Below are 27053 nucleotides of genomic sequence, written 5' to 3'. Positions count from 1 at the left end.
CCTACCTGCCCTGGGTTACAGAGGGGACGGTTGTATGTGTGACAAGGGAGGAGAGTGTACCCAGAGTCTTGCTGTGTTAGTGTTTATTAAAGAACATCATTGCAATGGAAACTGAGACAATCGAGAATTTTACTCAATCCAGAAAAGTACGATTACACTGAACCTAAAGTAGGAAAAAGGGCTGGAGATTGAACTTAGCCAGTTTAAATAGAAAGTGTAAATACTCTGGAAGATTGGGCCAATCTTCTGGATACTTACTCACTGTTTGAGAGGGTTTAGGACACAAATCCGGTTTAAGGTTCATATGTAAGGTTAGTCATACAATATATCCAGTTAGAGCCGAGCCCCTGCTGGCTCCATTGCTTGGTCAAAAATACTTGAATAAATACGTAGAATCACTCACCTTTTATTTATGAATGTTGGTTTCTTTCAGGGTAAATGCAAAGCCACAGTAAACACAGATGTCTATAAATAAGATAATTTAGGATGATAAACAATATCACCCCATGTTTTTGATTTGGGGGTGATCTGGGTTTTTTAATGATACACTTCACATCTGTTAATTTGGTATTTATTGTAAAGAACAAATGAAAATGTAAATCCAAATCTGCTTAGCAACCCCACCGAATATTTTCTCATCCCTAATACATTCATAGTTTATCACTGAACACTTCATCTACTCACATCTCCCCCATACAGCATTCAGAGCACAAATACCAACACCAATATACCTGACTGATAGCAGCACGGTGCTTCCTACTACCCTGACATCTGCTTGCTTTTACATGTAGTTTTCTTGGATCAGTCAATTAAAGACAATGGTCCACATCAAATGCAAGCTCCTATTATTTTAATTAATTTAATTAATGATTAATGATTATTTGCACTACCCAAGTTGTTAGAATCTGTACTGACTATAGTTTTCAAGTTTTCCTTCAATGATTATTTCTGTGCTGGATATTATACTCAATATTTGCCTTATGATAATCTCATTATATTATTACCATCATCAACATCTGTTGACTACATTAGGTGGCAGAGTATAACATTTAAGTAAACATTATGTACATGTAGTAAGAACATGAAAACAAAAAGTGTCCACATTTGTCAGATTGTGTTTAGAGTGCAATCCCCATGCAAAAACCACATGCAGTTACTGAGGGAGCATGAAGACCATATTGATCATGCATAATCTTGCATACAGAGTCGTCCCTTTTCTACTAGTCATGGTCTGCTATTATGGAACGCTTGCATGATTTTGAATTAGTTCTTATTAAATATTGATAGACACCACATCCTGACTCCTTTCAGAAGTAAGATAGATGACATCCACCCATACTTTTTAACAAGCCCACTGGTTGTCTGGAAAAGGCTTTACCACAACCAACCACACTGAACCACTGTGACCAGCCAGATCATGCAGTGTGAACGGAACTGACCTGAGCCATCAAATCACAGTTTCAAGGTGGCACAACTGTATGAAAATGCTCATGGAAGGGGAAAAAAGGAGCATCAACTAATGCTGTCACTTTAAGTCTTCACAATGGAGCAGAAATGGCTCATATACAAAAAAGTAAAAGTTTAAAAATGCAAAAAAAAAAAAAAAGATAAAAAGATTAAACACTTTTACATTTAAAACCATTATATGAAAAAGGCTAATCACATTAGACAGGCACCAGACATGGAAAACATACAAAGTCACTGAAAATCCATTTTCAGTTTTGTGAGGAACTGATTAAAATAAAATATTCACTGTGCAATCATAAATTGTTTTTAAAAAAAGGCAACAAACTCAAATGCTGAACATGGTGAGGCATACTTTGAAAACTAGCAATCCCTGTTTCGGCTGCACAAAACATTTGATCTACAGCTCATATAAAGATACATTAACAATGGAGATTCAAGTACATGTTTGTAAATCAATGAACAGTAACTTTTCATTTGGACATTTGAACATTTTCATTTGTCATAAAAAGCTCTGAACTGAATTGGTTCCTGTGTTCAGTGGCGTGTGATGAGTAATATGAAACTGCTCGCTCAGTAAAATGAGTAGCAAGAAAATTATAATGTGCATCCTCACAACTTTCCCCCATATTTACTGTATATCCACTGAAAAAGCAAAATCCTTGTGTCCATTTTCTGAATGAATATGTAAGTGCACATTATGCTTAACGGCTGATTGAAACTCATTAACATGAGGCATTAGCTATTTCATCACAATTCTCAGACTATTTCAAAATATTTCTGACATAAACAGAACTTTTACCCTATGAAACACTGATTCTTGTCTTTGATTTTACATAAACCAAGATCCTCAGAAATAAAATAAAAAGTATGTACTGATTGGATTTGAAATCCTATCAGCAGGGTAAAAATAATAGTTTGTGCCTAAATAGATATTGTAAATAAGAAGTATGAATATTATCGCAAATAAACTTTAAGTCAACGCCTGATGACTAAAAAACTGTCAGTGTCATTGCTAACATGTCCCACCAAGACTCTTGAGTCACTGTAATCTGTGTTTAGCTTAATTTGAAGTTTGTCTATGACACTGATTCCATATCATCACTCCAGCAATGTCAACCATTATTCCCACTTTGGTAAATAACTTAAACCTACACTTAAAATCATGTGAATAATGTATAATGTTCGCTTAATGTCACTGTACAATGACCGCGTTGACATGTCGATTCCCTTTTACCATTTATGCTCGTATAATTAATCTTTATTCACTAAAAACTGTATCTTTAGAAACCCATTTGCCTTGACTGAAGAAATCGAGTTCCCATAGTCCACCAATGCCCTTTAAACCCTACTTTATTCAAAAGTGGGTCGATATATTTTTTTATATTTATTCTTATTCTAAACGGTTGCACTCGATCTGATCTGATTCAATCTTGATCAAGAACTGGCATCTCCATTATGTCAAAAAGATACATAAACTGTTTCCCTAAAAAAACAATCTGGCAACATTTTTACGGCAGAGACTAATGTTTTGTCATAAAAACATGTTTTTGGGGTTCCCTCAAATCTTTCCTTTATCATCAACTTTAATGTCATTTTTTTCATTTTTGTCCCGTGACTCTGGCAGTAGTAGTAATAATACAAAAAGAAACATTTTAAAGTCTTTGTATAGAACTTTTGACAATTTGTGTTCGGGCTAACAGTCCACCATCCCAGGATGACCTCTTTTGTGTAGAGATAAATAGTTCATGTGAAACATAACTGGTCATGCAAACAAGAGTATTGCTAAGAGGTCATTTGATGGCTTTGGGATGGCCTTAAAAATGGTCCATCAGTACATCTCAGTGAATGTGTCTGCTTAAAAAAACAAAAACAAAAAGGTTTCCCTCTGTACATTCATTCCTCTAATGTCACTAGTCCCAGGTTTGCTGCTAATGAAGCAGCCTGACACGTGAGGGTCCAAACCGCTTCTTGTCAATGCACTGAGAACGATGTTGTCTCTTTTAGAGTGTTTCTCACCACTGATGCCCTGGTTCCTTTAATCCGTCTTCCCATTCTCCTGAGGTGCGCAGGCTTTTCTCCAGTGTGACAAACGCAGCACCTTGTAGCATCCACGGGCAATCTTATGCATCCACATAATGTTCATTATGTCCAAGCAGATACTGGAGCAGATCCAGGCTACTCGGCCACCCCAGGGCACCAGGTAGAAGGCCTTAGTGCCATAGACCGCATACATACGACTGTAGTAGATTGGCATGACGGCAATGCGGACCATGAAAAAGACAACAGCCATGGCAACACCATTTGCCATGTTGGGCCGGGAGGACTTGGGATAACCTAGTACCTCAAAGAACCAGCTGAAACACAACACGCAATTAAGAAATACTGTCTAAAGGGTATAGACATAAACACGACACAGGTTGGGACCATTCTGAGTAAATAGCTGCATGGCTGTTTGACTATGTTAGCTGTGATTTGAAATTTGAACAGATAAGTTTAAAAAAAATGCTTTGAAAATAGAAAACGACTATAATCTCAAAGAACACGCAGTTGATTGGCTACATAGATTTAATACTTCTGATAATATATATAACACAACTCAGATATACATATAATCACCCGTGTCACACTCTCTTTGCTTTTAACTTCACTTTTTGTGAAGTAGTTTGGCACAGAATACTTGGCCATATCTTGCCAGATACAAGACAACAGTCCATGGCTGCATTTGACTGGTTGTTGTTTTCATTAATTTCAAATAGGAAACAGATCAGGCAAGTCAAGCATAAACTGTCCCAACCTTTATGGAAATGAATTTTGTACACTAAAACTGTAAAGACCTAAAGCCCAGTCATTATAGTAAGCAGGTACCTACCGCTGGTTCACACATGGTGTAGAAAACTCAGCAAGCAGTCGGAAGTTAGCAAAATAAGGCAACATTCCTTGGCCCTGGAAGAACACAATAATAGCGGGAAGACAACGAAACAAGACCATATAGCAAAGCCAACTTGTGAAAATGACATCTCTACATTTAAACATATTGAGCAAATATTAACAAAACTTATATACATACTGTACAACCATACATAGATACACTTGGCCAGCCACTAGTTGAAGGAGCCAAAGTCAAAGCCATGCAGAGTAACATAAAAGCAACATGTTTTAAAGGATCAGGGCCTGATCCTCTATGTCATCATAGGTATGAGATCATCTTCTGCAGGTTTTTACTCCCTTTGTACATGAGAAAACTCTTAAACTATATAATGTCTGATAATTTTAAAATACACAGTGGTTTTGATTGGAACAGAAGTTGCTATGAAGTTATCCTGCAATAACATCTGCTTGAGAGGGATTCTTCTTATTCCTCTTTACAAAATTGAAAAATGAAGATGATCTTAAAACCACAAATGCTTTTAGGATACCTGATCTTAAAAACCGTTGACCTGGCCTACCTTAGCAAATCAGCTAAGGCCTTTGAATACTGACCACTCCAATTGAAATGATGCTGTTAAATTGTGCCATTAGCCAAATAAGAATTATGTGTTCTACCTCAATAAGTGCATAAGTGAGACTGACTGGATTCTAAAATTGCATTTTTGTTAAATTTACGACCATACAAATTCAAAAAAGGTCCAACTCAAAATCAAGATAAAAACACAGTATTCAGTTTTACTAAAACACCTGCAAAGTTAATAGTTTAGTATTATTTGGCTAGTGGCCTGACCTTTGGAGCATGTAAAAGGAGACTTACTGTAAGAGCTGAAAGAAAAGCTGGTCATTAAAACACACTTATGATGAAATAACAATAACTGCTTTGCAGTTTTTGTACCAGATAATGTCATGTTTCCATCCAGCATAAACATGCTAGTACCTCTAGGAACTGGTAAGTCCATACTGTGACTGGGCATCATATCTGCTCAGTTCAACACAACAGCAATAACAGCAGACAAGACAGGAATAAAAGAGTCCCCATCTATACCAAAACCTGTTCTGTATTTCTAAATGAAACACAATCCTTTTGGTAGTTTTTGCATGTACATACATGGATGACACAGCCCAACACGATGTTGGTAGTTTTTGCATGTAGGGTTTAAAGAGGGGCTATTTATGATCAGTTAGCAGAGAACACAGACAATTAGACAGACAGACAGAGTGTATTAGATGAAAAGAAGATGCCACCACAATTGGAAGCAAATAGGAAGCAACACTTACAACACAAAGAAGAAAAATGCATGTAATATTTTCACTCTTGTTATGAGATTATTCCATCCACTGATTTAGCAATACTCAGTTGTTAATAGAAACAAGAGACAGATCATGTTGGTATTAACAAAATCATAAAGACTTGAACACTTTTTTTAACAAGACATAAGTGACTGACTAATAAACAATAAAAAATACAAACAACTTGGGTTCAATGTCATTTAGGTTTATATTTGTATTGAGGAAGTAGTTGTTGGATGTGACATGAACACTTCCACATAAATACACTTAACACATTAACTAATAAAACTTGACAACATATGACAAAACAGAGTAAAAAACTAAATAAATGAAAATGACATCAGAGTTGCCAATTCAGCCAATTTAGTTGACGTTGTTGTTCCAAATGTACTGTAATAAAGCTAACGTTTGACTTCTGACTAATGTGAAGCATGTCCCCACATAACATGAGTGTCCAGTAACAGTATGGCCTACTTCAACTTATTTGCCCGATTGTTTTAGACACAGGCGCTTGCTGGTTTTCAAATGAAAGGCTGGATTTACAGCATGTCTAAGAGTTCTTATTTATTCTGCATTACACTGTAATCTAATGATTTACTGTACTTTACTACACAAATTACTACACAGATACTATAAAACTATAATCGTCACTAACAATGCAATTTGATCTGACAATAATAAAACACATGCAAATGTGAGGTGTGTCACATTAAGGGAATTAGCTGTACACCCAACTATTAGGATAGCTGGATGCAGATGGGGTAAGTTATCAATCTGAATAACAGGGTTTATATGTTTATATGTGGTTAAAATGTAAAATATATTGTTTTATCAAAATAGTTTAAATATGACAGCTCATATTTAAACTACTGTCCTTTTTGTCAGAACAATTATTGTAGGGGGGAAACTGAAGAAAGGAACTAAACATATCTAAAATAATTTGGGTAGGAAGAAAAATAATTACTTTTTAGTTTAATCACAACACTCATTCTGTAACTGTTTCAAACTCACAGCTTCCACCTGACATAATACACTCAACATGATATTAGAAAAGGGGCATAGCTCTTTTGAAATGCATTGTCTGGAGTCATGCATGAGTTATTCAGTGGCTTTTGTCAGTTTCCCCTGATCAGGAAGACTCAAGAGGAGCGTAAGAAAGAGAAAAAGGAATCAGAACTAGGCTTAGGCACAAAAACACACAATCCAGGGGTACTGTTGATAGGCAGGTAAGTAATAACATGGGTTAAGTATCGTTTGTTAGCATGCACAGTAATTAGAAAGGAACCCTGCCTGTGTAGAATGGCTCAGAACTGCTAGCATGCAAACAGTGGTTACAGTTTAACATTCAGCTGCGCTAATCTCCAGAAAATTACGTCAGTTCCACACAACATTGAAGAGAGTCAGTAAAACAAACACAAAGCACAGAAATTATAAGAGCAAGGTGATGGGGGAAGGGAGTCATCAGCCAGTACCATCAATGAGCATTCCATGCAAAAAATACCATAGTAATGCATTTCCATAATAATTATGCAACTGATCCTGGCAACCTAGTGGGTTTCAGATTGAACCAAGAGTGAACAGGCACTGCCCATAAATGCTGAGTACACTTGACTATCTACCTATCTAGATAACAGCCAACTATATAACAGGAGTGCGGCAATAACCAATGGGTCACTAATTAGTACTTCAGATGAGTTGTGAAATTATTATCAGGCTAATGTCTGAGCCCACAGCTGAGTTCACAAAAATGACACAATACAGCTTTCATGACAAATATAGCTGAGTTGGTAGACCGTGCCATTATCAACCATTATTTTCTTTAGTAAGAGAGCTTTTACAGTGAGGGTCACTTGCTAAACCTGACCGAAATGTTAAACCAACTCAGAGTCTTCTTATCAAAGTTGTTTCTTTGATCCTCAAGGTCCAGGGGTCATACACCCAAATCAATGAGATGTTTATTCAATTCAAATTGTCACGTCTTTACAACTATAAAGTCTAAAAATAGGTCAGTTCCAGGTAACATAATAACTACAAACACTAAAAAGCAACACACTAGTCAGAAAACACCATGAGGTATATTTTCCCATCCATAAGTTCTCCTCCTTTGATGTATTTGTACACTTTTGGGTACATAACTTATTTACATAGCTGCTTAAGTTGACCTTGCCCTGTGCAAATGTAACTGACCTAAATGAGCTCCCTGGCTGCACAAGGACGTGTGAAAGTTGGCTAAATAAGTTTAAGCATCCAGCTTGTGAGGACACAGCTCTTCACCCTTGGTTGTCTCCTTCCCATCTTGCCTGCACGTTCTGCTATTGGACAATAGGGCACTCACCAGTACATAGTAGTAAGCATACAATGCTGCCAGATGGTGAATTACAAAAAACTTGTCCCCTATCGCCTTCCAATAGTAAAATATTAACAGCAGATCTGGAAAACAGAAGTACAGGGGAAAAAGAAGAAGTACCATGTCAATAGTGCAAGTATAACGGATAAATACAAAAAAAGTAATAGAAACACTGTAAACTTAAATTACTTTAAGAATTGACATATTTAGATTTAAATATCACCACACACACGCACAGTACTTCCCAAACTTAAGATAGACTGTTAAGCATCAAGTCTATCTCATCTAATTACTAAGACATGCACGGCCTCCCTTTTGCAAACATTATCTGATTAAACTGTGAAGTTCTCTTACCAGATATGAGGTAGCCTGTTGTGATGGCAACATTAGTCTTCACCAGAGTAGGGTCTCCCCTGTTGAGAAAACACGTATGTCTTGACTGGCTTTTATAAATACATGAAAGACGTCTGCAGTAGGATCAATAAAGGACAAAGACAGCACTTAATAAGTTAAGAACTTGCAAACAACTAGTAAGAGATGCAACTGCAGGGACGCAAACAATACAAAACCACCGCAAAGAGGCATGGAACAAACAAATCCAAGACGTCCATTAAGAAACACAAAACTACAAAGAATTGCAAAATGAGACAAAAAATAAAACACACACACACACACAAACACACACACACTTAAAAGCACTACAATTAGATGCAACATACTCACCAGACTGGGTCTTCATTGACAGCATCATCAAAGAAGAAGATGTAGAGACAGAAGATTCCCACCAACAGTGCATGAAGTGTTGACACTGTCCTGAAATGAAAACGAAAACGCACACAGTCGTGACTGGATTTCTGTCTGACAGGGCAAAATGCTGACAAATGTCATGAATGTTCTGTTCGATAAGCTTGCCAAAAAAAATAGTATATATTAATCAATAAAATTTAAATGAGCACTGGAGCTGCTCTGTGGTTTAGAACAATGACTTTCTGGTACTTGAATCAGTGAATCAGTGGAATCGCCTGTCAGGGCTACACAGATTCAGACCATTCAGACTAAGAGATTAACTGCAGCTGAAGGGTTGGGCAGAGCTGTGCACAGTTGCAGTCAGTCATTCAAGCAGTGAGACAGTCTTCACAGTTCCCAGCAATCTCTCAGTAAGGCAAACCGACAGCCACACAGACTGTAAGACTTTAAATTCACAGGGATCTTCATAGTCTGGATACATCTCTGCTAATCATTCATTTCTCTTTGCTCATAAACCATGGCTGTTTCCAAAATTACCCCCTACTCACTCATGTCCTACACTAAGTAGTTCACTCAATAGTGAGCTCATCTCTAAAATGTGGAGCATTGCATTGTGGGATTGTTAACAAAGAGTAGCGTTCATGCCACTGCACTTATCCCACAATGCACTATGTGACTGTGAGTCCACTATATAGTGAATTGATTTACACACTCAACATGTGGACACTACTACAAAATAGCAAACAAACTATATAGTTAGTGGAGGATGATTTCAGACACGGCCCATGTGACCTTTTCAATTTCACAAGTGCTCTCGTGAGAAAGACAGAAGTATGAGTATGATAGAAAATTAAAACAGACGATTCGTGCAAGCTGGACCAGCCTGAATCCCACCAAACCACCAAGCATTGACCCGGAATTCTTACTCCTACTCTATGTTCATTTTGACTGGTGAACTGAAGATGATCCGGTTCAACAGTATTTGAATAAATGTGACGAGGGATTTGACAGTTTTCTGCATCTTATTTACTGAATTAAAGCTACAACCTGAGGGATGTAGTCATACAGCTAAATGTCTGCAATGAAGTCAATTAGAACAAGACACATAAGTCGATGAGCCACAAACGAACAAAATTAACCACCCACTGCACAGTAAAAGTCTGCGTACAACTATTCAAACTGTAGTAGGTCAAAGTGTAATGGATGTTTATTGTGTACGTTCTGGCTGAAATTATTATGCAACATTTAAAATCATGACACAAATATCCCTAATTTAAAGGGTGGCAACTGTAACGTAGTGAATCCTTTAGTGTGCTGCATGTGTGCAATAAATTAGGTGAGTAAAATGCATTACACTAATGGAAAAAGGCCTAAATATTAAGGATTGTAGAAAAAAACAAACCTGCTAGGTGTTGAACACCTGTGAAGAATTCTAGTATTTTATGCCTTTCTGCTTTACAATTTGTAAAAACTAAGGTTTGACTATGTCAAAAGATAGCAATTTGTTAAATGTTAAAATGCTGAGAAAAAAATTCACAAAACGCAGAGCTGAAGAAAGATACTACTAAAATACCATGTGACCTTGAAGAAGTGACATGTAGAGCAAACACTGCAAAATACACAAAGCCTCCTTAAGAGTGAGTCAGACACAGTGTCACAAGAAATATATGGGTTGACTGTCAGTGCTTATCTGTGGACTCACAGAAATACTCAACGCCAAGGCTAAATGTGGCGTCACACTCTCTTGTTGCAAAGCAAGTACATTTTCAGATTCATTATGATCCTCAATTCAGGTCACCTTGAGTTCCATTCCACCTTCTGTTTATCACTGAGGCAGAGGAAACCGGGGCTGATGCACGTGGATATCCAGGGGCTGACTTTGTGGAAGAGCCACTGGAAGGTGATGAAACTGGTCACCGAGATGGCGAGGATAAGCTGGCTGAATGGGTCCATGGCCACCCGACCTCACTGTAGTAGAATGGAGAGAGAAGACTTGGAGGGTTAACAATGGTCTGATGAGTTCAAAGCTGCAGATTGGTAGCGAGAATACTCTACCAGTTTATTAGTGGCCTGGATGTCTCTACAACCTGGCTACCAGGACACTGACACTGTCACTGAACTTTCGGACATGAAAGCAGGAAAAATTCTAGGAACCACTTATGACAGGCTTCAATCTCCCCCGAATCTTTGCAAGTAAATAGGTATGAAACCCAGTAAGTGTTTTGGGTTAAGCTGCAACTCCACTTCAGCACATTATATCAGCGTGTAAAGAAATCCTGTCTCGAGGGTGAAGACAAGTGCTGAGGTGTCTAGCAGCAGCAGTCAGTGAGAGGTGCTTAGACGTAGACACACAGAAAGGCTAAAGGAAACAAGGTGGGATTTTGTTTGTTCGTGACAATAAATCAAATGAGGAGATTGTCGTTGAGGAGAGGTGCCATTTAAGGCACTACTGCTTGGGGGTTCAGTGTCAAGTCAACGTCTGTTGCCATCGCTCTGTACTCTGTACACAGATACACATGTCCATCCATCTATTCATTCATCCATGACATTAACTGCTTAAATACTGTTGCAGGGGGCTGGAACCTCTCCTTGCTGTCACTGGTATATAAATACATTAACAGTGAGGAGGGAAAATAGTACTAGTATTGCAACCTATAGTCATGTATTGCACCAAGCAATGACCCCCATATAAGTGATCTAACATAGGTGGGGCTCAGAGTCCAGACTCTCTGCAGTGTGGGCGTGTACTTTACCTCAGTAACCAGTCTAAAGCCAGCTGGAATAAGGCAGCTGTTGAATCTAGTCCAAGGACAGTAGTGGTCCAGTTAATTTTTATCAAGCTCCAGTAGGCAAGCTGCCATTGACCTTTAACAGATACAGTGAAAAAGCAAAGGCAAAGTGTCAAAAATAACAATGAGCTTTGGACAGAAACGAGTGGTCAGCTCTTCTACATCATCAGTCTCTACAAAAACTTAAAAAACTAAAACTTAATAAAATGTATAAAGTCTAAAATCAAATGTTGTTGTTCCTGGGTCTGTAGTAGAAAGAGGAAGTGTGTCTCTTCAGTCAATCGCATCAAGCCATGGTTAGTACATGTTGAAACCAGTTACTCTACTGTGGTTTCTGCACACACGTCTTTGCCAGAAAGCTCAACAACAAAATGGCTACTTATGCTGATAACCAGAGGGGAAAAAAAACAGGTAACTTGTAAATGCCCACACACACACACAGCAGTAACCTGTTTCTACAGTACGTTTACTACTTTAACTATATTTTGAGATTACAAAAATCAATGGACAATTAATATTACTGCGTGTAACAAATTTTAGGAATTACTTTTTCCTTCTTTCCACACGTGAACAGCAGGATCAATCCGCCGACTCTGCGGTTAAAGGACGACCAGCGCTATCTGCTGAGGAGCAGCTGATGAAAAATAACTGTGAAACAGTGATTTGCTTACAACTTGCTTCATTTGTTTTGCTGATCTGTGTGTATTAAGGTGGAGCCACACAGAGGAAACATTGCCTAATTCACCCCATACGGTGTCACACCACTTCTTACATAGTGATGAGTGATTACAGGATTACATCCTCCGGTGGACAGGAATGGACTTTCTGCACCTAATTTTGTACCTTAGGAATGATGTTTCTCTTCTGTTATACCAACCCAGATGATTTTGCACACTTAACTCATCTACAGAGGCCTTTCCTGTCATAATGCCCTGGTACAGCTGCTAATTGTGAGTTATAAACCCAACAAGGCTGTAAAGATAGGTTAGTGAGTACACGCGTCTCCATGTTCAGCATGATGACTAAAATGTTCCCAGCAACCTCTGCAGTTTCATTAAGGCCACTTCTTAGCAACCGCCTGTTTTAAGACACATAAAAGCTTTTTTGGGTCTTAAACAATCCTTGGATTACGAAAGACAAAGAATTTATCCTTTGAAGACCAAGAACATTTGTGAACAATGTCTTAGCAATCCATCCAGTTAAGATTTCACTCTGGACCCAAACGGTAGACGGATCCATTCATAGATCACATTTGCTAAATAATGTTTAGCAATGTGAAACTCTATCCACGTTAAAACATTTTTTATGAATGAAGATGATGATTACTAGTAGCTCTGTGAACAGTCTGAGACATTAAAGTCTTAACTGTTTAATGGCACCTTCTACCATATAAATACATTGTCCCCGGCTTCCAAATGACCCAATCTGATGACCAAGGTCTTTGCTGGCTTAACCATGCAGGACTGCTCTGTAACTGGCTGATGAATCCAGGATGCTGACCTGAGAAGCGCTGGTTCTCGCCTGTCATCAGTGTGTCAGTGAACATTTGAAATACTTGCAAAATGTGAAGTGGTTGTTCAGTGTGGTAGAAAAGCACTATGTCAGTGCAGTTCAAGTGTGATTCATCTGCGCTTTCTCGTTCTTTCCCCATCTCTAATATCATCATTACATTTCACATTTCACATTATCCCTGTTGGGGGCTAATCCTTCAGTTGTCTTTTATTGTTAAGGGTTGTATCAGGACCACAAATGAACACTGGTCTGGTCAGCCTTATGTTGGAACATTACAAAGGAATGTTGATACACTTCTGATTTTAAAAATACATTTAAATTTGTTTTTGTTTTTTTTTGTCCTTTCGGCTTATCCCGTGAGTTCAGGGTCGCCACAGCGGATCATTGTCTGCATATTGATTTGGCACAGTTTTTATGCCGGATGCCCTTCCTGACGCAACCCTCCCCAATTTGGACCGGCACTGCACAGCTGGGGAGGGGAATGGGCTGTTAGGGGTCTTGCCCAGAGACACTTCTACATATAGCCAGGGCTGGGGATCGAACCACTGACCCTGTGGTCCGTGGACGACTGCCTTTACCAACTGAGCTACATACATTTAATATTTGTACATAATTCAAAATCTAGACCCTGATGTATAATGCACTGCAACAGTACCCTGCAAGAGACTGTTAAACTCAAAAATCTATTGACTCTGTCTACATTTAAATTAAAAGTGGGTATTCTCCATAAAGATCCAAAATTAGCAGCTATATATGCATTCGGGCTTGTAGCCAGTGAATGTATATCAGTGACTGACACTCACTGCTGACACTTTGACTGCAGATCACTGAACTGTTTTATAGGTGCTGCAGTCGGTTATTTGCATGCAGACTTCTTTGGCCATTGCCAAGGCCTGGTACAGTCTGTAATGTCTGCTTAACTTTATGGATGTGTGTACATCTCAACCAATAGAACAAAACAGATCTCCCAGCGCAGGCACACAAAAACACACTTCTCATTCCCTGGAGCTCCGGCCTTGGTGATTTTAAACCTGCCTTTGTTCCTGCATTACGCAAAATAAATGCTTGGAGACAGACAGAGGGCCTCGCTGAATCACTGTAGCCAAGAAAAAAGCCATCAGGGAACTGAAAGGCCAATTCCATGGATTCTTTTCCTTCTGCCTGCCTATAATGCATTAATGGACAGCAGGCACCAATACTTGAATGCAGCATGCTGCAAGGCAGAGAGACTCTTTGTTATTACAGGGGCAGCTGAGGAAACGAAAGAGTGATTCTGACAGAAGATATCTGCATGGCTACATAAGACTTTCTGTCACAGAAGACGGACTGGTGTAGCTGCGTCTTGTAAGTTGCATGCAGTACTCTGCCAAAGGCGATAGCTGCAAGGGTTAACGCAGGATACAGAAGGGAAACAGATGAAAAACCATAAAAACATATCATGAAGTATATACTTTATATTTATATATTTTGCCTCTTACAAAATATTTTATATTTTTTTACATTTTCAACAATTGCATTTATAGTCAGATATGTTTCTTCTCCATAGATGTTTTCATTAATAAACAGTAAACATGTGTTTAAATGCAAACTATATGGGAGAGTCACAAACAGGCTTTTTAAGATAAAGGACAGAAAGTAGCTTCTACACCTCTGCCTCAGTTATGCTGTGCCCTTAAGGGCTACTTTTATTGGTTTTAACTCAGGTAGACCTCCGATCAAGTGCCATGCAAGGAATCACAGCGGCTATTTTTTTAAAACTTTCCTAAATTCGCCTTTTGCTCCATCAACATATTGTCTTTACAAGGCATAATATCGGATACATCAGCCTGTTTTCAGAGGCTTCACCTCAACAAAATCCATCAGAGTTCTTCAGACCCCCACAGATTTATCGTGGTCTCAGCTAATAGGAGAGAGAACGGGATGTTCACACCTGCCTTACAGGTGTTTGAGCCAACCAGGGTTTCCTTTGTTGTTTGCTCACGTGTTGTAAGGTTAGTTAGATTAGTATGTATAGGTGTACTGATGATGTCATCAATGATTTCACATGGTTGCTTTTGAAGTGTTCACCTTTGACTTACTAAACCAGTTGTTAAGGAAACAATGTTTCGTTGACAGATTGGGGCTTCAAGGTATTGGAGATACTAGGTAGTGGGGGAGCGTAAGGTAGTAGTGGAAACCTGAGTGTGTAGCTGTGGAGGTACATGGTTTCTGTGGATTTACTTTGAGAAACTTCTGCAAAATTACTTTGCTATTTGCTCAATTGTGCGTGTTCAGTGTTTGTCATACAACGATCTCTGAAGTGTATAATCTTCGGACCACCGGACACATGTAAGCCTGCCTCTACAACAGGCCTGGTCTAACTTCGGTGGCGAGCGATGTCTATATTTACTGCATGGGGAAGAACCTTTTGAGCGCTGCCAAATAAAGTGCTACATCATATGCAGTAAAGTTTCTTATTACGTCATCATTATCTGAGCATTCAGAGACATATCTTCAGGAAAGGCAAACCAGCCTCCTTTGCTGGCCCTCGAAACAATTTGACACTATGTCACTGCCCCAAAAGTGGAGCCCCTTTTAGCTACTGGGGGGGCATCTACGGGCTTCTTTGCCAGGGGCACAACCAGAGAATCCCCACTGCCATTTCTTACCTGCCATTTTGTGTCCCGTCACGCAAACATGATGTAATTCTATCAAAGCTATGTGAAAGCTAGCTGTAGCATTAGACTGATGATCAATCCCTTCTGCTCTGCTACACTCCACCACACACTGCTCAGTGCTTCAGGTAGAAATTATACTATAACGGAGAAATAAATGCAATTCTCTAAAGGGGTTAAAGGATTGAACCCCTCTTTAAAAACTTTTGAAATACCTCTGCATTATTTGTCAGTGTTATTCAATGAGTGTAGTAGTCTAACTATGAGAGATTAATAATGAATATCTATGTCTTTTGTTTCTTCCCTTTTTATGTGCAATTGTACTATGAATTAGTGTCATAAATAACCTGACGTAGTTTCAAATCAAGTAAATCATTTTAATTATACTGAGGTTATTCACCTGTTACACAGAAACACTGAAGCAACAGTTAATTGACAGTGAGCAGAAGAGACCAGCTGCTGTAATGTGCGGAGGAAAAATAACACTGGCCTAGTCGTTTTCTGTGTATCAAGCCCAAAATATGAAAACAAAGATCAAAGATCACACACGGTCTTACCTTATGACTCTCATTAAGATGATTTGCGCCTCGCTCCCTTTAATCGCGTATGGTTTTCAGGGTCGCTCGCAAAGCCTCGTATGCGAAGTCAAACCAACAGCCATGTCGAGTCATTTTTGACACACAGCAGCCCGCCTCGTGCTCCACGCAGCCGCTAACGACGCGTGAAGAACGCGGCAGAGTCGGAGCACCGTACCAGGGGGGTGTTTACCGAGGATCCCGTCCAAAACCAAGCGCACACCATCGCAGAAGCGCGCATCCTGCAGCTCGATGCTCGGTTACAGTAACGAGAGGGCAGTGGCGCTGTGTGAAGTCACACACACTTTCTCTTTCTCCCTGCCTCCTACAGGGCACCTACAGCTGAATTCTTAAAGACACACACACACACACACACACACGGGCGCCAGCAGCGGTCTGCCCAAGAACACTCGCTGTGTCTATTTATAGCCAAGATTTGTCGAACTGATCCGGTGTAAATCAGACAGGATGGCCAGTAAAGCAACTGCAGCTCCAGCCTTACTGATCTTTACATCAGCAAATCCCCTAAGGCTTTTAAATCTATCCCTTTAACGTGATGAACCTTTAAAGCGTTTACACCAATCTCATTTTGCAGTATTATACGGTTTCCTCAGTGGCCCACTGAGACCCACATAATTAGGTTTCTATATAAGAACTGGTGAGAAAGCACGGGAGGCTGTAAACATGGTCTGCTCACTCTGACTGGCTTTTAATCCTACATTCACAGCTCATCCACTCCACAAAGACCCCAGGACATGAGGAACAGTGGGCAGTACAAAAGGGAGCGTGGGGGAACATATTAGCAATGTGTAAACTTGCCATGTCACATTTATCCATCAGTGTAATGGTCTCCTGCTTTTTCTCAGATGTCAGCATTGGGGAGCATCCACCCATACAAATTACCAGAGGGCAGATGACAGATTAAACGACTAGTGGGTGCAATATTAAAGTACACTTCCTGTAAATTGAATGAGCTGGGTCAGTATATTTGCAGCATGGCGACGCAGTATGGCCTAAATCATTGTGACCTGATTTGCAGGCATCAGTGACATATCATCTCTACATGCCCTTGTTTGTGGTTATGTCACACACACGCACAAAAATCTATTCACAACTGAACACAGATAATATATAAATTGGAAGCACGTCATTGATAAGATTCTTTTTCAAGAGTTTTTTTTACTCACTTTGCCACGTACCTCCTTTCTGCTTGAAACCTTCAGCTCTGAGAGTTTTCAGTTGCAGCATGTACAACACTGTCAACATGTTTTTTGAAGTGATGGGGTTGTGCACGACCCCTAGGAACAAGAGGCAACACAATCTACTGTGACACCTAAGATAACTGGTGACCACAAAGACAACAACACATTCCTGTACATTTTGGTTAATTGAAAGAGACTCACCGCTTTTGGTACAGTGAAGCTAAGCTGATTAGTTGACTTGTGCCAGTGACATTTTGCTGAGGGAAACTAGTAATAAAGTGAGCAACATTGTTGCGGTGATTCTGATGAGCTTGTGCAGAAACAACCCCCAACCACCACCTCACCCACAGAAGGAATCCACCTATAGTCATCTGAGCCTTTTTGTTGTGGTAATATGACTTATTTCGAAGCAAATCAAAGGTGTGTCGTTTGTTGTCTATTTAAATTAATTTGAATAATGGTTTAGGTTATATACTGTATAGATGGACCGTAACCCTTTACTTTCAAATAAATACTTTAAACTACAGAAACCGCAAATCAGAACGAGATACAGCACCGGATTGGTGATCTATCCAAGGGGGAGTCAGACAAATTTAGACTGCATTTATCATGTATTTACTGTCACCCACTGCATTTCTCTGTAGCTTAGCATGCTGTACGGCTTCCATGTGGTGGCGCTCCATCTCCATGTAGACGACTAATCCTACTGGTTGACTTGTGAAAGATGACTCAGTTATGGAGGACTCCTGTACCACAGTCAGTGGAGTTTAGTTTACTATAAAGATGATCTTGGTGAATATGTTAGATTGCTGTTTCCTTCAATTAGGACAATAAAAAACACCAATTTAACAACAAGTAAGAATGTAATGTGAAAATAAGACATTTAATTTCCATAGAATAAACATGGACTTAGTTCATTTTTTTCTGAAATTGTTTTCCCTATTACTGAGACGTTTGACAGACTGTAAGGATTAATTTGTTGACTGTCATATAGGATGAACATACTGCTTTACGTTTGACCTGCTTGTGAAAAGCATCCATGCCCACATTACATGGTAGCACCTATGTGGTTAAAGCATAGTTCCATCCCTGTAAGTGTCAGCATCATTTATTTTAGGACTTAGGAAGACCTCCACAAACCCAAATTTATGCACAATATAAAAAGTAAAATATATGAATTTTTATTATTCATATGTAAATACAAAATTAAGATACATGCATTGGTAATGTCATAAATACAGTAAGATCAAGTTCAAAACCGTTTATAAAATAGGTGAACATGGAAACTTCCACTGTAACAGCTCCTGTGTAAATAAGTGTTAATATAGTGAAATGCACTGTAATGAAAGCCAGCGGACCAAAGCAGCACACAATCAGTCAGATTTGATTACTAAAGTCCTCTTAAGTGTGTACACGTACCACAGACTTTGTTTAAAAGGTCAAATTAAGTTTTTTTCTAACCACACAGAACCATATTTTCCACATTTCTTATAACAGACAGTTTAGCATTTTTCATATAGATATATATATTGCCCTTAAAAATAGATACTATGTATGTCAGAATACTGTCACATAAAATATTATTAAAAAGGCACAAAGTGGAGTCAATAAAATGAGTTGATAATGGATCATAACCGTTTTAAAACTAACTAGAACTTAAAAACAAAATGTATAAAAAAAATACTTATTTTGCCAAATTAACAATTCATCTCCTTTGAAATACAAGTTTATCAACACTTATGCCTTACATGTTTCTCATCTTCTGGTTATGACAGAGCACAATAATCTTTTTCTTAATGATAGTAATAATCCCCATGTTAAATATATAATTATACCACATTTACATTTCTGTGTAAAGGTTGTGGCTTGGGCTATTAAGAGTCATTCACCATGTAAGAATAGCACCTCGGAGCTACATTAGATGCTCGCAGTAATGCGCACACACACACACACACACACACACACACACACACAAACACACACACACAATGTGTTTCCTATATTCATAGGAATTTGGTGTGATAATGATTACCTCACAATTACGATAATCATGGATTAGAGAAAGAAAAAAATGACTGCAATTACTTCAATGACATTTTTAAATTGTTTCCCACCTGAACCCACTGCAAGGCACTGTGGTGTACGATAACATCTCTTGAACTTCATTACTTCATCTGAGTTGAATGTGGCTAAAAATATTAAAACCACTGTCTTGTATATTATGACAATTTCTAAGAATGCTCCACATATGATTATAATCCTTGTGCATCCTGCAAATGATGCTGATAAAATGTTATAACATATGTTGAGTAACTCAAGGCTGCTGCTTAAACACAACAGAAACTGTGTTTATTCCTTAGCATATATGCTAACAATATCCATCTATACATATAATAAGTCCAAACATTAAAAAGGAACAGAGAAGGGTCTTTAAAGCCACAAACTGCCATAGGATGGATAGAACATCTTGCCACAGTAACTCCTTCACTACACCATGAACTGGGTGTATCCCTCGGCACCTGTGACTATTACATCCATCCAGATCCTCATGGCCTCAGGAGATGGAGCAACCATGTAGTAGACTCTGTCATGAGTCTTCACACTGAAGGTCAGCGAGGGGTTTGGGCTCTGAGGGAGAGAAAAAGAAGGCAGTAATGATGTAGGTTGAAACAAAAATAAAGGAAGGAAAACAGATATAATTAACAAAGGATTTAGAGTAAAGATTGAGGATATTCAATTTAAAAATAATAAATCATACTTTTCAAGAGAGAGTGATTATAGGGGCAAAATATACACGTGTTCATACCTTATGTGCATTCTTTAAATGATCATAATACACTTCCTCAATAGCTTGGAAGTAAATGACTCCTTTCAGCTTGGCTTCATGCTTGTCTACAGGAGATAAAACATATATAGATGTTAGATATCTAAATTAAAATAGAAATGTGTGTAAATGCACTGTAGCATGTTTAGTCAGGTTTATTTACAAAACATTATAAATATTAAATAAACTTATATATACACATGTGCATTCTAATTATTGCTATTGCATATTGTGTCATTGCAAGACTGTGGGGAAGTGCATCTTCTGCCCTACCAGCATAGTAGGAGAATGTGCGTCGATTGCGGTCAAAGACAAACCAGCGTTTCTTCCACGTTTTGATTTTGCCTCCCATCTTGACCAAGTAGCCTCTGCAGGTCTTTTCAGAGATGGACAAGTGAAAGCACGTGTCTACACTGTGGCCTGCTGACTCAATATGAGCCCGTAAGTCAAAGTCGTCCTTTCTGACCGGCAGGTACCGTGTTAATGGTCGGGACTGGAAAGTAAAGAATGAATGGGTTCATTGAAAAGAGAAGGAACTAGTTTAAGTAAATGATGCTAAGGTATAATTTCCTTTGTGTTTATATTATTAACAAAAAATATGCAGACGTAGTGTATATAACATGCAAAGATAGATTAGTGTAGGATTCTTTTATCTGCTGCCAGCAAATTATAGTCCAGGTAAAAGAAAAAAAAAGATGGCCGAAGCTTATATCACGAACTATCAGCATGAATATACACAACCCCAATTCCACAGAAGTTGGGATGATGTGTAAAACCTAAATGAAAACAGAATGCAATGATCTGCAAATCGCATCAACCCATTTTACTGAAACTAGAACATACAACAAAAAATATTTTGAAACGGAGACATTTTACGATTTGATGGAAAATATTAGCTCATTTTCATTTTGGTGGCAGCAACACATCTCAAAAAAGTTGGAAAAAGAGCTGGAAAAGTAATTCCTGTAAATCTAAAACAAATGGAGGAGCATTTGCCAACTTATTAGGTTAATTGGCAACAGGTCAGTAACATGACTGGGTATAAAAGGAGCGTTCAGGTGAGCAGAGGTTCACCAATCTGTTACAAATTGTGCAAAGAAAATTGTTGAACAATTTCATAAAAAATGTCCTCAATGTAAAATAGTGAAGCCTTTCATGAACTACAGTATATAATATCATCAAAAGATTCAGAGAATCAGAAGGAATCGCAACAGACAAGGCCGAAGGACATTCAGCAAAGCTCATTTAAAATGGTCTAATACAAAATGAAAACTGTTTTGTGGTCAAATGAATCAAAATTTGAAATTATTTTTGGAAACCATTGACACCGTGTGCTGCGGACATAAGGGGAGGGACCATCCAGCTTGTTATCAGTGGACAGTTCAAAAGCTTGCATCTCTGATGGTATGGGGCTGTGTGTTCCTGCATCAGACAAGAAAGGGACAACATTCCTCTACTAAAACTCTAGAAACTGGTCTCCTCACTCCCCAGATGTTTACACACCGTTGTTAAAAGAAGAGGGGACGCTACACAATGGTAAACATCACCCTATTTCATCTTTTTTGAGATGTGTTGCTGCCATCAAATTCAAAATGAGCTAATATTTTCCATGAAATGCTAAATTGTCTCAGTTTTAAGAGTTGATATGTTGTTTATGTTCTTATGTGAATAAAATATGGTTTGAGGAGATTTCCAAATCATTGCATTCTGTTTATGTTTATGTTTTACACATCGTCTAAACTTCTTTAGAACTGTGGTTGTATGTAAACCCTACATAATTAGGGAAATATGCACTTTTCTGTAATCACAAAGGTTCACGGTTGGCATAATTAAAGAAAACCACACAATTTAGAAGATAAGTCTGCAAGTGCTTAAAAATATGTTGTGCTAAAGACAAACAGTATATGTGAGTGAGACCCAGGTCTAAAATGCTCCTGTCCCCTCTTTCCTCCCTACCTGTGTCCTCTGTTTCTCTCGCAGTTTCACCTCACGGTCGATGAGTTTCTGCCGTCTGCTTGTCTCCTCCTGGAGCCTTTTTTCTAATTCCTCCCTTCGTCTCCTCTCGTCTTCCAGTGCCTGCTTTCGCATTTCCATCTCTATCTCCTAAAGAATAATTGTGTGTTACACAAAGTCTTAAAACACAAACACATGTGGAAACTAGGGAAATACAGGACTGTTTTAGTCCTGTAAGTGTGATTTTAAGTAGTGTCTCTGATTCTAAGACAACGGACATCATTTGGTCAGAAACAAACACTCAAATTGCTGATATTTCTGACTTGCACTACATACCACATGACAAAGAGAGAAAAAAAAATGACTGTGATATTATTTTCTCTCTTACTGACCTTGTGTTCAAGAAGACGGTTCTTCTCTGCATGGGCCTCTCTCAGCAGACGTTCCATCTCTTCTAACTTGGCCACATTTGACGTACTGGCACTGCACATAAAGTCATACAACACACATCAGCACAATTCCTTATGTACAATCAACCACTTGGCATAGTCATTATGAAAAAAATAAATAAAACAGTGAAAGCATAATGCAACTGAGCAGCTGCCAAAGGCTGTTAAGGCTACTTCATATTTTCCATAAAGCCTTGTCTGGTTTGTGAGACAGACAGTGGACATGCAACTATTGATACAACAAATGTGAATATGGACACGGACATATTGCACACACTTATGTTACTGGATACCATGAAAAAAGTAGTAAACAAAATAAATGATACAAGTCTTTCATATGTAAAGTGAGTGACTGTTTATTGTTTTTCTGGCACATACGCAGTTGGTATTCTAGGGCTACAGATTTTCCATGTGGACAAATTTTTGGCCTGCACATGGTCATTCACAGAGAGTCTGTCCAGTTTCTAATGGACTGTGGATTTCTGTCATGCGGACAGAAGAAATATAAGTAGCCTTTACACAGCAGAGTGTAATGAATTCATTCTGATTTATCGGTGTCTTTTATCTTGTGCTACACTATGAGTATCTTTCAAGACTAAGTGTAGTTAACAATGAAAAAAAAAAAAAAACAATGTAATTTTTCACACACAACACAGTCATAAATAATAGGTTGTGTTCTTTCTAGCCTCAAGGCTATGATTTCCAAAGAAAAGCCCTGATTGTTGTAAGTAAGCTGAATCAGAGATAATATCTCCTGAAGTCTTTCTGACTCTTAGTTGCTCTTTTGTGTCACTGTCTTCAGTGTAAAACAGCAGACCCAGTTTTGTTTCAGGTCTCCCAGACCACAGCTGGTCTACACATGACATGAATTCCTTACTGATATCATAGTGTCTATGTTTGTCTTGTTAAACTGTATTTTGTATCTTGCTCTCTAATTTTTCTAGCTTAATTTAGCTCTCTGTCCCTTTGACACACACACACTTTCTCTCTTATCCAGAGCCAGAAGGAAATGGATACCCAGAGCTGCTCTGTGATGATGTCACAACATTGGTAAGATGAATGGTACACATTAGAGCCAGTCTAAACAATCAGGAAGAAAAGGAGGGCAAAAGAGAGAGAGTGAGGCTAAAAAGAAAAAAGAACTGAGTGTTTCAAGGAGTTTAAAAAAATTGGGGAGGAAAAAAAACATCAAACTGGTAAAAAAAAAAAAATCCCGCTCTCATGTTTCATGTTTTTCAGCTTCCAGTTTGATATCATGTCAAAATCACAGATGTCTTTCTTGCCACCAATTTGCGATAAATAAAACTATCATTAACATTTATCATAAAAACTGCAAAGATTAACAACAGCAGGTCATCTAACATGACAAATAAAATTGGTGAACTGAATAAAAACGTACCTTTGGTGGCCGCATGTGACACATTTTAGTCAAGCTCTTGCATTTAGACTCTTAAAACACATCTAACATCGTGCATCATGTTTTCCTTTCATCCCTCACATAAAGAGGAATCCAATCTCCAGCCTCACTGTAACATTCATCCTTTTCTCTCTCTCACTATTCTCTTACCTCAGCTGATTAGATGGGATCACACTCATGGTCATAGCCAGTCCAGTTCAAATCTAAACATTCATTTGTACGTATTATGAAGAACAGGTATCTCCAGAAAATGGGAAACATTTCACTTTTATCATAAATCTACTTTGTCCAGTGCTAATCCAGGTTCCAAATCTTGTGTTCCACCCCAGTATAAGCTGGCACTACACAGTCCAACTGCAGCCATACTGAAGATCACAGAAGGACTCTGCTCCAGGAAAACTTAAAATGCAGAAAGGTCAGTCTGCAAATGATTTGGGACTATGCAAAATCAATCTGCAGAAAAAGACCATACCATTCAGAGCAACAAGGAGGGGGGAAGAAAAGCACAAATGGTTTAGTCCAGACAAGGGGGCTGGGGCCCCAGATGCACCTTTATACTCATTGTGTTTCAGAACCTGAAGAAGTTGACTATGAACACGCACATAACTTGTTTTCTGTCTTCCGTAACCTGAACCCCAAAACACTAAAAAAGAGCTCCCCTTAAGTCATAGCACGCACACGCACACACACACACACACACACACACACAACATATCCTATTCTCCAAGGAAGGACCACAAAAGGCGGGAAACCTCTCCACACACTTTTTTCATTAACTCTCTTTCTACTCCTTCTTTGTTCGACATCTGCTTTATAGTGTCAGCATTTTATATTTTAAACAAAGCAGACATTTTTGTGTTTTTGAGTTTTCTATTTCTTTCTGACTCTAAATCATATTTTAACTTTTGTTTTGTTTTTGTTACTTTTATTAATGTTGACTGTAACACGTGTGTGCATCTACTTTCAACACAAGGCTGTGAAATATACCTGGAGATATTGTCAGGCGAGCAAGCGGAGATGCTGGTTTCAATGGAGTCGGTGCTGTCCACACTTATTGTATCATAAGCCTGGTTGTCACGGTACCCGAAAGCATCGAGGTAGATGTTGGTCTGGGAAGATGCCCGGGGACCAGGCTGACCTGGAAAGACACAAAAACACAGACAAAAAGAACAACAGCATTAGTAGTGACTCTACATACTCGTCTTCTGAATGTGAGCACATCTCTGCTGTACCTGTCTGTCCCACATCCTCTGGGACAATTTGCCCAAATGGCTTCAATTTTGGTTCACAATTTCCCGCCACTGTAAAACGCGCTTCTATACATTCAGAGAAAAATTTATCCACACATAAACGGTGCAACTAACAATAGGCCTGTGAGAAAATGGAGTCCAAGAGTCCAAAAGATTAGTCTAGGCAATCCTAAGATTTCTGGAGAGAAAATGAGATGAGCACAAGAAGGACAATTACGGCAAATATACTTTGAAGAGGGACCACGCCAATTTTTGGGTACAGGAAGGAAAACATACTATCAGACCAATGCAGCAGAACCACCCATCTGAGGAACCAGATCAAGGGACCAAAGGGACTGAGGGACAAGATATCCATCAAAAAAACAAAAAACAAAAAAGCAATACGATGACACCACAAAGTATACAATTTTTAAAAAATATTTCAGAATACTAATATTTTTGTGATATTTTTCTAAAATGTGACAATAATAGTGGTTTCTAGGTAACGCTGATTTATACTTGCGTGTAATCTGGATCTAATTTAAATACATGTATTTACAAAAAAAGCCTTCCCAAACTGGACACAGAAAAAAATGGCACAGCCCCCTTAAAGGAACAGAGCATTCTTCATCTTTCATCTGCTACATCTAGTCTCGAAACTATTGTCAAACACGCAAAAAGACGGCAAAAGGATTAAACTGTGAGTGGACTTACTTTGGTGGCAAATTATGAATGAATATAAAACTTTTTATATTCATAATTTTAACCCCCCCCCCCAAAAAAAAATTTAACCCTTTTTTCAAGTTCATACTTAAAATGAAGCGAAGCTCTTAAAGCATCAGCTGAATAATAATTACACACACACACACACCACTTCATAGAGAAGCCTTCCTTCACTTACATTCCATTCTCTACTGACAGATAAACAAATGAGCAACAGTGTAATCTAACATAACACAATGAGGTGCACACCCACACATGAAACCTCAAACAGGGATACTTTTACCATATAAGGTGTATTTTCATGTGACAACCAAGAGACAAGTGTGTGTGCATGGGCACACGAAAAATACATATAAGATTGAAAACTGAGAGATAAAAAGAGTTTGTAATTGAAATTACAAGTATTATCTTACACTGATCTGTATTCGAGTTTGTGTTTGTGCTTGTGTTTATGTATGTGTGTGTACCTTTATGTAGACGGCGAGAATCAGTTTCCTTGTTGGATAAGGAAAGTATTTTTGGAAGAATGCTGCTACAACTTGTGCTCTGTACCAGAGGTTGATGGGACTATGAGAGAAAACATTTTTACTTCTCAGGTTTAGTCAAAAAACTGTATATTCAAATAATACAATAAAATAATATATTTAAAAAAATGTAAGATTTGAGAAAATAAACTACAGTAATCTGTAAACTACGAATGTATTATTATGCCATTTTTTATTTAAATTCATTATGTATTTATTCATACCTTGGTAGGGAAGCTACGCCCGAGTGTTGCACATGTGAACTGGGGGGTCATGGTCGGAGGGGTTTTCTTTCTGGGTAATGTATCACTTAGATGGGATCCACCTTCTCTGTCAGATCTCTTCCTCTCCTCAAGCAAACGGAAATGCTGATCACACACACACACACACCCACATCAGCACAAGAGAGGGAAAAAATTTATA

General features: G+C 38.5%; 2 protein-coding genes and 1 long non-coding RNA gene across 12 annotated transcripts in view; 1 reads left to right on the top strand and 2 right to left on the bottom strand.

Annotated features, from left to right (window-relative positions):
- Positions 1 to 555: 555 nt before the first annotated feature.
- On the bottom strand, positions 556 to 16667 carry LOC137104605 (TLC domain-containing protein 4-B-like). 3 transcript variants are annotated; one of them, XM_067486033.1, is made up of 8 exons: positions 12116 to 12253; positions 11533 to 11644; positions 10578 to 10747; positions 8756 to 8845; positions 8387 to 8445; positions 8021 to 8115; positions 4337 to 4410; positions 556 to 3821 (listed from the first exon to the last, which is right to left on the bottom strand). In XM_067486033.1, exons 3-8 carry the CDS (start codon positions 10730 to 10732, stop codon positions 3503 to 3505), a joined length of 792 nt encoding a protein of 263 aa, XP_067342134.1. In that variant the 5' UTR covers positions 10733 to 10747; positions 11533 to 11644; positions 12116 to 12253; the 3' UTR covers positions 556 to 3502. The 3 variants fall into 3 exon arrangements, with proteins under 3 accessions (XP_067342134.1, XP_067342133.1, XP_067342136.1); XM_067486032.1 differs by lacking the exons at positions 11533 to 11644; positions 12116 to 12253 and adding an exon at positions 16292 to 16667; XM_067486035.1 differs by lacking the exon at positions 11533 to 11644 and having other exon boundaries at positions 12116 to 12257.
- On the top strand, positions 11653 to 13403 carry LOC137104606 (uncharacterized). The gene is made up of 2 exons (XR_010911720.1): positions 11653 to 11979; positions 12143 to 13403. It is a non-coding gene; the product is annotated as an uncharacterized lncRNA (long non-coding RNA).
- Positions 16668 to 18669: 2002 nt separating the features above from the next.
- Positions 18670 to 27053, bottom strand: part of phldb2b (pleckstrin homology-like domain, family B, member 2b) — a 37219-nt gene continuing 28835 nt past the window's right edge. For 6 of the 8 annotated variants that reach the window (XM_067486169.1, XM_067486174.1, XM_067486175.1 and 3 more), the window contains 9 exons: positions 26855 to 26998; positions 26574 to 26673; positions 25387 to 25470; positions 25142 to 25292; positions 22681 to 22771; positions 22292 to 22438; positions 20609 to 20828; positions 20318 to 20403; positions 18670 to 20139 (listed from right to left, as the gene is read on the bottom strand). In XM_067486169.1, the coding sequence (XP_067342270.1) occupies positions 19999 to 20139; positions 20318 to 20403; positions 20609 to 20828; positions 22292 to 22438; positions 22681 to 22771; positions 25142 to 25292; positions 25387 to 25470; positions 26574 to 26673; positions 26855 to 26998 (1164 nt within the window). In that variant the 3' untranslated portion in view covers positions 18670 to 19998. The remainder of the gene's footprint in view (positions 20140 to 20317; positions 20404 to 20608; positions 20829 to 22291; positions 22439 to 22680; positions 22772 to 25141; positions 25293 to 25386; positions 25471 to 26573; positions 26674 to 26854; positions 26999 to 27053) is intronic. The other 2 variants (XM_067486172.1, XM_067486173.1) reach the window with 1 other exon arrangement.

The sequence above is a fragment of the Channa argus genome, chromosome 19, assembly GCF_033026475.1.
Source record: "Channa argus isolate prfri chromosome 19, Channa argus male v1.0, whole genome shotgun sequence".
Lineage (NCBI taxonomy): Eukaryota > Metazoa > Chordata > Actinopteri > Anabantiformes > Channidae > Channa > Channa argus.
The sequence above is the reverse complement of the archived record's forward strand: the minus strand, read 5'-3'. Positions and strand labels throughout refer to the sequence as shown.

Bases quoted from the DNA above. Each gene is read 5' to 3' on its own strand.
- LOC137104605 (XM_067486032.1), bottom strand. From the start codon at position 10,732: ATGGACCCATTCAGCCAGCTTATCCTCGCCATCTCGGTGACCAGTTTC. The intron at 8,116-8,386 runs GTAAGAGAACTT...TCTGTTTTCCAG, and splicing joins AACAGGCTACCTCATATCTG to ATCTGCTGTTAATATTTTAC. The intron at 3,822-4,336 runs GTAGGTACCTGC...GTTGTGTTTCAG, and splicing joins ACACCATGTGTGAACCAGCG to CTGGTTCTTTGAGGTACTAG.